Genomic DNA, 10,949 nt, shown 5'->3' with positions numbered 1-10,949 from the left:
TCCAGACTGCTGCTTCTTTGGTCAAGCCTTTCAGAACTGTAACTCTCTTTTTCATCTAAAACTCTGAGAAGTTTAACTTGTAAAAACTGACTTTGCTTTGACCGCGCTGACCCATGACAACTGAGTCTTTGCTTTCACCAGGCTGCTCCTTTGTCCGGGCAAGGTGGCGGTTAGTATTATTCTTGGATTCATCTTGTTGACCTTTAGAAAGAGAAAATAGATTCTTGTTGAACAACTGTCTGCTTCCAGGCAGTGGCGAACGCAGGGTTTTCTCCCTAAGCGTGTGCAGATAGGCTTTGCCTTTAGAATAAGGTTTTTTTAGCCACGACACACTCTATTAAAGTTTGTTATGTGTCCAAATTACGCTGCTTGGCTTTTTAACTGCAGCTGAAACCGTGTTTCGAATAGCAGATGTGGAATACCGCCACCCCACTGTCACACCGATTGTTCATTGTTCTGAGAAGGTCACATCATAATTCATTAACAGTAATTATTCCCTGGGTACACCCTGCACTTCTTCACTCAATTGCTTCATTAACTTGTGAGTGAATCTCACATTCGCTGCTCCAATCAATGAAGATATATTTATAATGTACAAGGGGATGCTATTAGTTACAATATATTAACTGCCTAATTTAAAATAGAGAAGCTATCTTTATGAAGGGCAATTAACCACTAAGTGTAATTGATAATTCACATACCGATGATTAGGAAAGACAAATAATAAGAAAGAAATGAATCACCGGCATTATTGAAGAAGACACTGGCGTGCAGGTTTAACGAGCTGAAGGGGCTCGCTGGGTCAGGACTGGATTTCTAAGAATCCTTTGGTGGAAAGTTCGCCATCGGATGCGTTACCTCGAGGTGGCTCCGGTGTTTGCACCAGTCGGTTGGGATTGTCTTCCCTAGAAAAGGAACCCACCATGCTTTGTTGGCTTGAGAACCAGTGCAGGGCCTTTCCTGATAGACGAGTCTTTTTTCCTCCTATTGCAAAGGATCTAATAATATTTTCATAAGAAGTTATGAACCTAGCCCCAAAGTTACCTAGCTATCTAACCGGTATTAACTTAGGTCCGCAGAGATAATTGTGTACAAAAAGATAACCGTGGACAAATTCACAATGAAGTGATAAGAATTAGGTATTTTAATACATTTGAGGAGCTGAGCGATGCTCCTTCTGGTGCGTTTGATACGTTTGCAATGCTTTCTATTTTCCACGGCCACTTTGAAATGCCTGGGTTCTCCCAGTAGCTGGCAACTCACCTTGGACTAAGAGGCCTTTTTGTGACATCCCCAGGAGGTCACCACAGCTTGGAAGCCGCTCAGGGGCAGAGGACTTGCATGAGACTGCAAAGTACCAGTGCACAGAAGCCATGCCCTCAGCTCTGGGCACTTGGGGCCACGTTTCCTTCCCTTGAGAAGCCATTTCTCTGTAAACATTTATTAAGGAACCAGTTAAGTACCATATTTTTCAGGAGTACCCACCAGGTCACAGCTCAGGTTAACACCCGAGACATTAAGTGCCAAATGTAAGTGAAGCCCCGTGTTGATATAAGCATCATTGCAACTAGCTGGCCTCTTTCCTGGAGCCTGCAAAAGTCCAAACCCTTGCTGGTACCTCCTGGAGATCTCTGCAGCAGGAGATCCGTAAGTGGGAAGGTGAAAATCCAAGTTAAAATGCTGGTAGCTGGTGGTATCACACCAGCTCCAGTGCCCAGGGCTGGGCAGTGCCTTCAGGTCGTGTGTGTCTACATCCATGGACAGGTTTAAAGCAAAGGAGCCAGATTTGGGGGTTTTTTTGATCTGTGGAGGAAGAGTGTGCCTGGTGGATGTGGTGTCCTGGGGATGGTGGGCATCGCCGCGCTCAGCGTGGCTCTCTGCGCCCGAGGGGCGGTTCCATGCCATAGCGAGGGCCCTGCACGTGAAAGCTGCGGCTGTAGTGCCCGTGATCAATATTTTAGGGGTGTCTCGGTCACAGGAAGTGATCCTGCTTCTGGTCTGGAATATCACCTCTGCATTTTTATTGTACTTATCCAAGTTGAGGGTGGGACAGCAGAGCTGATACTCTCAGCTCCTTTTCTGTGTCTGGTTAACCCTTATGTCGCTCTTACTCAACAGGATCAAAGCGTCTGGTCTGAAGCTGCAGTTCTGCACTAATGAAACCCAAGAGACCCGGGAGAAGTTTGTGAAGAAGCTCCAGGGCATGGGCTTTGACATCTCCGTGGCTGAAGTCACTGCCCCAGCGCCAGCTGCCTGCCGCATCTTGAAGGAGCGCGGCCTGAGGCCACACTTGCTTGTGCATGATGGTGGGACAATGCTGTGGCAGATGATGGGGCATGTGGGGGACACCCCAGAGAGATGCGGGCCTTTGCTATAGAGCAGTGAATTCCCACAGCTCGTGGAGGGAAGAGCTCCCAGCTGCTGCTTTCCTACAGGGAAAAGCTTTTTCCTTAGTGATGAGACTGTGGAACAGCCCTTAGTGGTCTGGCCTGAGCGAGATCTCCGTTACGGCAGTGGTACGGGGAAGGCACAGAGTCCAGCAAGCACACAGAGGGCTCTGCTGCCTATCGACAGAGAGGAGGAGATAGGTGAGGTCTTGGGCAGGACGTTACATTGTCTTGCTTGTCGTGGTTTGAAGATTAAAGTGTTTTCTTCTGTAGGGTGTGGGTGTGGAGAAAGGATGGATCCTGCCCTTACTGTTAGATGTTTTCATTCAGCTACTCAGGAGTCTGCCGCGGGTCTGGGTGCCTGGGTATAACAGTCTGAAATATAGCGGAGACCTGGGTGGCAGGAGCTAAGGCAAGGGTAGGAAATGGTTTCATTTGGGATTTGTGGACTTTTTTTTTTCCTCCTTCTGTAGGTCTTGTCCCTGAATTTGCAGAGATTGATAAAGCAAACCCAAACTGTGTGGTTATTGGAGATGCAGCAGAAAAGTTCACCTATGCAAACCTTAACGAAGCTTTCCGAGTTCTGATTGGGCTGGAGAAGCCTGTTTTGATCTCCCTTGGAAGCGGGTGAGTTAAGCACCGTTTGTTTCTTCCTCTGGTCTCTGCAAGTTTTAATTCCCCCCAGTGTCTTTGCACTTAACGGAGGCCAGGTATCGTGCGGGCATTCACTCTACCAACTTCTGAGCTGTGCGTCTGCACTGGGAGGCTGATCTGCTCAGGTGTCTGTCAATGAAGAGTCCTCAATGGGTAATTCAGTCACCTCCTTTCCTGAGTCACTTACTTCTGTAAGAGCTGTGAGGGGAAACTGAGGCGATTACGCTGAAACAGGTCAAAGCAGGTGGTCTGGATGCTCCTGATGAGCCCCAGCTCAGTCCTGTGCGTGTGCAGACTTGCAGAGGGCACTGGCAATCACTGAATTAAATAGCTGTAGTTTTGGAAGCCACTAGGAAAAGGACTTCTGTTGCTTTAAGAGCAAGTCTGAGAGCCCCTTAAAACCCCACAGAGATCCTGGAGGGGTTGGATTTTGATGTGTGCAAACCCTGAGCGAGTGAGTATTGCAAGAGGCCGGGAGCATTACAGGCACTGCGTGTCTTTTTGTCTTTGCCCCTCCTGAGAGCTCAGAGATGAGAACTGCTGGCTTAACTGCTGCCTGTAGCTGGGAGTTCCTGTCTGAACTGAAAAGAAATGATTTTTAGTAGTGAAAGAAACCCAAAATAAACAAAAAAATTGCAAGAGGCCGTGCTTGGATAAAGGGCTGCTGGTGTGGATTTGTGATGCAGTTTGATCTTCCAGCATCCTGAAGATACTAATGGTGAGCAGAATCCACTGGGCCAAAAATTCTCCGATTCAGCCAGCAGTCAGCCAGGTTTCTTCTTCCATGACCCTGCCCACGCTGGTAGTGGCCGAGATGTGACGCTGGGTGTGGCTGATGGCCTGTGTGACCTAAAGGACTCTTTGCTGTTTGAGCGGTACTCAAAGATGCCGTCTCTGAAAGTCGGCGTTAGCATCTCTGCAGGTTGAGTCATGTCTTTTGATACTTTTAATATCAAAAGGCATTTTTAGTTACTCTCTGAATGTTAAAGGTGCATTTTGACCTCCTGCTTTCACATGCAGGAAAAATCCAGTCAAGGAATTTGAACGTTTGCCCCCAAAAATTCAGTTAGGTGTGTTGTGAGGTTTTAAGCAGGAGGTTATTAATGCCAGCGCTGAATAATGACAAATCCCAGCAGCCCTGAAGGAGTTTCTCTTATCTGTTGTGCAATGTATGGGCTTACAGAAGACTCTGCATGTTTAGCTTGAGGAAACTGTAGTGACAGGTTTTTTCAGTGGTTCAATAGACCGTAATGGGCATGAAACCCCTTCTTAGTTTGTGGGTTATTGATCCAGCTGGGAGGAATATATCAGTGGGAAGGAGCAGTTAAATCCATCGTGTCGCCGTGCCTGACACGCTCTGATCCTACAACACTGTTTCTCGGTTAGAAGGATAAGGAGAAAATGTTGAGCCAGTGGCGGAATGGCTCCTGTACATAAAACAACCAAGTTTTGTGTTTGTTTCAAAATGAAATATAGAATCAAGCCGTGTTTAAGATTTGCAATCTGATCAATACAAAAACGCTGTTCTACCCTGTGCGTGTGTTTATGTATTTGGTGAGTCATTGATGTAGACAGCTCTAAACAGACCGGCTGTTATTTTCTTGAAACGTTATTTTGCATTTAAAAATACAGATTTAAGGATATTCTGAGCTCAAGTTTCACCATGAGCATGTTTTTGTTTTAATGATTGATCAGTTAGGTGATGTGAATATGAGTTGTGAACGAGTTACCAGTAGGTAAGTTCTCTGACTCGAAGAAGGGTGCTTGTCACTTGGGTAAATTGTTCACCTCACTCGAGAAAGCCTCGTTGATGCAAAGGACCACACACAAAAACCCAGCCACGAGCCAGCTTCATTTCTAACGTGCAGAGTCAGTGGCATTGGGTGGACCTTATCGAGGTCCTGCCTTGGGCAGGTAGGTGGGTTTTGGTTGAAGTTTTAGTTCATTCCGTAGAAAACAGAAGTGTCAGAGGCACTGAAGCAGAATGCCCTCCTCCTGAAAATGGAGTGATTTACATTTAGCATCTGTTTTGGGCTGAGAGTGGGAATTGGCTTTGTAATTTCTTCTGTCATGCCACTGTCAGAAAATTAAGCTGTTTACGCTAGACTATAGAAGGTTAATAGCTGTTCTAGCAAAGGTCAAGTGGTCATTTTAAAGGGAGGCTGCGCTGAATAATGGAAAATGGCAGAGGGATAAGGCGTAAAATCTTAACTGACTGCCCATCCTACCTTCTTTTCCTGTCGTATGGAAACCTGTCTGTGCTCTGATCAGGAGGGCTTGGAAGACCTGAGCTAATGTGAATTGCTCTTCCAGAAAACCGCCGTAAAGATACTAATTTCATGGGCTTCGTGGCAATAGGAACATTTTTAGAAGGAAGGAAATTTAGCCTGCAGGGCTTTCCTGGTCCCGATGGCCAAGGGAGCTTTAACTGTGCCCTGGCTTTCCTCACGTGGGAGGCTGGTGGCAGGCAATGGGGATCAGCTGTTTGGCTTCCAGATGTCCTGAAGAAGGTGTTGGAGCTGCTGTTGGGTGCCAGCCCTCATCTTGTATCTGCCAAGGGGTCTCCGTTGCTGATTAAAGGAGGAGCAGCGTAACTGCTGTCCTTTGCGAGCAGCTCAATAAAATCCAGGCCAAGTTCATCCCTGATGGAAGCTGGCTGAAATCCCTTTGAACCAGTGGAGTTGCGTCCCAGATGCCAGATGGGCATCCGGTCTGAGATCTTCTCCCCAGCGCTGCGGAGCGCTGAGCCTGTCCTCTGCTTAATGCCTGGTGTTAAATTAAAGCTTCGGAGTTTCTGATGACTTGACTTTTTGTTGCAGCCATATGGACATCTGTATCGGCACAGAAATAATAAAATGTGGTTTCTTTGTATTTAACTGCCCTTTCATTGGAACTTTATCACTTTCATTTCCAGACGCTACTATAAAGAAACCGATGGTCTGAAACTTGATGTTGGAGCATATATGAAGGCATTAGAGGTATTTTATAGCTTGCGTTATGCTTACTCGCTCTGTGCACCTTGTTAAAAGAGTAACTGGTATAAACATGGGTCATCTTCTGTAATTACTCACCTTGGGGGAGGAAATTTCCACAAATTGAAACTCATTCGCTGCATTCTAAAGGCGGGTGTTTTCTGGCTTCATTCATATTTGAGGAGTTTGTTTAAAATGTGAACTTTTACCATCGTGGTACCTTGATTGGAAGTGAGGCCCTCGAAAGAAGGAGTCGGAAAAGAAAAATGTGGAATTTTGTATGCAAGATACCCAAGAAAAACTATGTTTTTATGTTTGCTGTTAACACAGCCCTTGTCCTTCACAGTTTACAGCAAAAGGCCCTTACTCAGCAAGGTGCTTCAGTGCAATCCTGTTTTTAAACCTGATTAAGCCTGTGCAGAACTAGGACCCAATAGATAAGCCAACCTACGGGCTGCAGGGAGATAAAAAAAAATAAATACAGCGTGAATGCAGAGAATAAAGCGAAGTAGGGGAGAACACAGGCACAGGAGATGGCGGATATAATGTACGCTCATTGATTTGTGTCCATGTGAGTTTTGGGGAGTGCTTTTGCCTCCCAGAATGAGTTCAGGCTTCTGGTTGTCTAGAAACAAGCTAGAAAGACCTTATTTATTCCAGCTTCTCAGCTCACTGCTGATATTTAATTACAGAAGAATAAGAGCTTTTTAGCTCAGGCTTGTCACTGGAACAACTTGAACAAGTCCTTTTCTGATCAGCATTTTTTTGTGTGTGTCTCTCTCTTTTTCCAGTATGCTTGTGATGTTCAAGCTGAAGTGGTGGGAAAACCAGCAAAAAAGTTTTTTGAGTCGGCCTTAGCAGAACTGGGAGTTCCAGCACAGCAGGTAACGTTTCCGACACTGCGACCACTGGGTCTGCCACAGAGCTGTGTGCACTAATGCTTTTTGCCTGGTTTGCTGTCTTTCACGGGAAGATATAGAAGAGATTGAAGAGAATGTGGCCAGGGCAAAATAATAAACTCTGAGTGGATATGCAACAATTTTTTTCCAGACCCAGTGTGCAGAGAAATTTTTATGATCAGGATCTTCATATGAATTATTTAGAAAAAAAAATAAAAGAAAAAATCGTGAAAAAATGTTTCAGAGGTTAAAAAACCACCTGTGTTTGCCCATTTTATGGATTAATATGAAGCAGAAAAAAAAGGGCCAAAAGCCAAGAGGGTAAATGCTGATGGGTGGGGTCCTGTTGAATTTCTTCTGCCCTGTTTGTACTCCCTACCCTCCTGAAAGGCGTGACATTATTCTCCCTGCTCTTTGAGGGTTCTCTTTGACTGCCTGCCACTTCCCTTTCCATTCCCGGTGTCTGTCTCTCTTTGCCTTGTGCCTTCCACACCTCTACCCAGTTTAGGCTCTTCCATGCCCTGTTCTCTACTATGGTTTCTCCTTCTACTTGTCCTCTTGTGTTGTGCTTTCTTATTCACCTTCCTCCCAAACCGTATAGTTCAAACAAACGTGCATTTCTGTTATGAAATCCCTTAATTTGGAGGGTAAAGAAAACAATAAAAGAGAAGAAAAGTTAGGATTCCCAAGGAATTACGGAAGCTGTTGTGCCTCACAGGATGAGGCAATGCCCAGCGGTCGCTTGGCGACTGGAGGCTGCAGCCTGGTGGAATTGCAGCCAAAATGTCACGCTGTCCTGAGGTCACACTGACTACTTTTATTTAGGGAAAAAAGGCAGAATATTTGCTAATTTAGGTGAACAGGAAGCACTGACTGACCCAAACACTCCTCCCGTGTTATTGGATTCATCACACTTTCCAGAAACATGATGAATGTGTGATGTTCCCCGCTTAGTACAGCCCATTTTTTCCCCCTCTCTGTAGCTGTGCCCGGGTCCTCGTTCTTGATTTGTTGTCATGTCACACAGGACATCGGGATGAGTATGAGAGGACTCACAGACAGCAGTGAATTACAACGTAATAGTTCCATCAGGGGGGTTTGGTGACATTACAAACAACGGGAGAGAAGTTTGGGTGGCTTGTAGGTCCCTAGAGCCTGGAGATGGAATTATGGCCCTGTAATTCAATCTGTGCTTGGGGTTTGCTTTATTATAGAGTGGGGAGATGGAAAAGACCTAGTAGGCCACCTAATCCATCTCCTTCCCCGTGCCGGAGTGTTCCCTGCTCCACGTTTATTAATGTTTTGTCCGGAGTAATTTTCAGTGAACCAAACAACTGGGCTTCTGTAAGTACCCTGCAGACAGTGTTCACAGCCCAGCAGGCCTCGAGGACAGGCAGGTTTTCCTGCGATTCATCGGGATGCTTCCCTTTGAAACGGCAACTCCTTATTTCCACTTTTACTCCAGGTGACAACCAAAATAACTGCTTGCCTTCCTGGATATTTTCTCCCTCCAATTATCTCTAGACTTAGCATAGAATCACAGAATTGCAGACTGGTTTGGGTTGAAGGGACCTTTCAAGGTCATCTAGACCAACCCCCTGCAGGGAGCAGGGACATCTGCACCCAGAGCAGGGGGCTCAGAGCCCCAAGGGCCAACCTGACCTGGGATGGGGCCAGGGATGGGGCTGCTCCCACCTCTCGGGGCAACCTGGGCCACTGTCTTACCAGAGTATAAAACATTCCTTCCTTCTCTCTAGTCTGAATCTCCCTCTTTCAGTTTAACCCATCACCCCTTGTCCTGTCACAACAGCCCTTGCTGGAAAGCTTGTCCCCATCTTCCCTGTAGCCCCTTTCAGCACTGACAGGCCGCACTAAGGTCTCTCTGGAGCCTTCTCCTCTCCTGGCTGAACCCCCTCAGCTCTCTCAGCCTTTTGTCTTAGGGTTGGTGTCCCAGACCCCGATCATCTCTGTGCCCTCCTCTGGCCCCACTCCAGCAGGTCCCTGTCTTTCTTGAGCTGAGTGTTTCTTGTTATCGTTACAGTAATTGTCTTTTATTAAACCCACTCTCAGCAGCTTCCCCCGTGGCTCGGTCCCTCTGCACCCTGACACTCTGCGGTGCTCTTCTCTGTACTCCCTTCAGTTTGTTGCTATCTTCAGGCTCAGCCTGGACATGACACCCACCAGGTATGGCCACAGCAGTTATTCAATCCATTCATCCAACCAACAAACCCAAAAATCCATTTGAGACACAGCCAAGAAAAAAAAGCCCGCAGAGCTCAGCCCTTGGATACCTTTTGTCTGAATCACATGTGTGAAGGTTCGCGTTTCCTTTCTGCTTATATCAGAAACCATCCGTGCAGAGGAAGGAAGAGAGTTTTTTGGGGGTTTTAATCCTTGTGACCCTGGTAGTGGCATCGCTTGCCCTTTTCCATAGGTGGGATGATGCTGTTGTCCCCAGATGCTGTTTTGCCCAGCTCGGGGTATGCCGGGACCACCTCAGCCCGTGGCGCTGAGGGAGGGGATCGTGACAGGGATGTGACGGGACACCAGAACTTCTGCTCCAGGAGACAAATGTGACTTAATGCATCACCAAGCTGGCAAAAATGGTCCCTTAGGGTGAGTGGTTCCCATCGACTTCAGGAGGGTTTGTTCTGGGTACCAAAAAGCAGTAGGAGTCCCCAGCAGAGCTTATTTGTTCCTTCTCTGCTGTTTGCCGTAGTGCCATAGTGCTCCTAGTGACTAACTTGATAGTTTGCCAGAGATTTTTTTTTCCATACGGTTTCTAGTGTTAAATGCCATCAGTTTGTTATAGTAACGTGTCTGCAGCCCGTAGGTGTAATTTTTGTATTCAGAGGGATTTGAGATGAAGGGAGTATGTGCCTACCCAAGGAGGGGCGCAGCAGACACCGCTCCGTAACGGCACCAGTCACCTGGGCTTCCAGCTGTGGGAAAAATAGTCATTATGGGGAAAAATGAAACTACCTCATTCTGCTGTATGTTCTAAACTTCTGAGTGCTCGATCTTGCAGCTTCAGTGTTGATTTGAGAAGGATTTGCAGATCGTGCTCAGTGGTAACCACTCCGCATACCCGCTTCAGTGAGCTCCTCAGAAAGGTGCTGGCTAACGTGTCAGTCTGTCTCCTGCTCCTCTGAATTTGTAATGACAGGACAAGGACTGGCTTTACCTGCCTTCCCTTCTATAAGATGTTTGCTGGTAATTTATCCCCCCTGCGGAATGCATTTAATCTGTGCCATCACTAAACCGTTTCAGAGAAGCTGCACTGTTGCAAACATGCGGCAATTTTCTTTCACCTGATTTTTAATGAAAAAACCCTTTTTAATAAAGCTGTCTCACCACTGTAATGCTGGACAGTGGCGACTCTTAAATTTCTCCAGCTGCTTTAATCAATAAAGTTATCACCAGTCATTTCCCTTGATAACTGCTTCTTACCGAGACCCTGACTTTGCCTTCTGCTGCCGAAATGTTTTCAACCTGCACTTAGAACAGGAGGAACTCCCCAAAGTCCAATTTTCACTTTAACCTTTCCTCAATGGCCTAGAAATAACAGATTGCCGGTATTACTGTAATAGATTGGGAATTTAAACCTCTTGGAGGTAACCAGGGCTATCTTACGACTCAGTAATATGACGAAGAATAACACATCTTAAAGGTTACTTAAATGCCTAATTCACATGTTTTAAGGCAGCTGTAACAGTGGATGATTTTTACAGCTTTACAATAAAACCTAAATAATGTTGAGGTTCCGGTAGTTTTATATAATCGTAAAAAGTTCTCTCTGTAGCAAATTGTCCTGCTTTAATGGGACTTATGGCAGGTCACAATGGAGTGCATAAACTGGTGGTAGTTAAACAATTCCCAGTTCTGCCACCTGCAAGTCTCAGGTGGGAGCTCGTGGCATGTGAGAGCAGAGGGAGGTGAGCCTGAGGGTGGCACCGAGGACCTACCGGCCACACCAGGGGAAGATTTTCCCTCTAAGAAAGAAGAGTGAAGTGTCCCAGTGGAGTTCCAAGCTTTAA

The 10,949-nt window shown here is 46.4% G+C and overlaps 1 protein-coding gene across 1 annotated transcript in view; it reads left to right on the top strand.

The window, feature by feature from the left end:
* Nucleotides 1–2,118: 2,118 nt before the first annotated feature.
* Nucleotides 2,119–10,949, top strand: part of LHPP (phospholysine phosphohistidine inorganic pyrophosphate phosphatase) — a gene marked incomplete at its 5' end in the record, with an annotated part of 70,188 nt that continues 61,357 nt past the window's right edge. The window contains 4 exons of the mRNA XM_010140381.1: nt 2,119–2,306; nt 2,861–3,014; nt 5,956–6,019; nt 6,805–6,897. Of these exons, the coding sequence (XP_010138683.1) occupies nt 2,119–2,306; nt 2,861–3,014; nt 5,956–6,019; nt 6,805–6,897 (499 nt within the window). The remainder of the gene's footprint in view (nt 2,307–2,860; nt 3,015–5,955; nt 6,020–6,804; nt 6,898–10,949) is intronic.

Source organism: Buceros rhinoceros, unplaced genomic scaffold (assembly GCF_000710305.1).
Source record: "Buceros rhinoceros silvestris isolate BGI_N320 unplaced genomic scaffold, ASM71030v1 scaffold26217, whole genome shotgun sequence".
Lineage (NCBI taxonomy): Eukaryota > Metazoa > Chordata > Aves > Bucerotiformes > Bucerotidae > Buceros > Buceros rhinoceros.
Note: the sequence above shows the minus strand (reverse complement) of the source record. Positions and strands in the feature narration are given on the sequence as shown.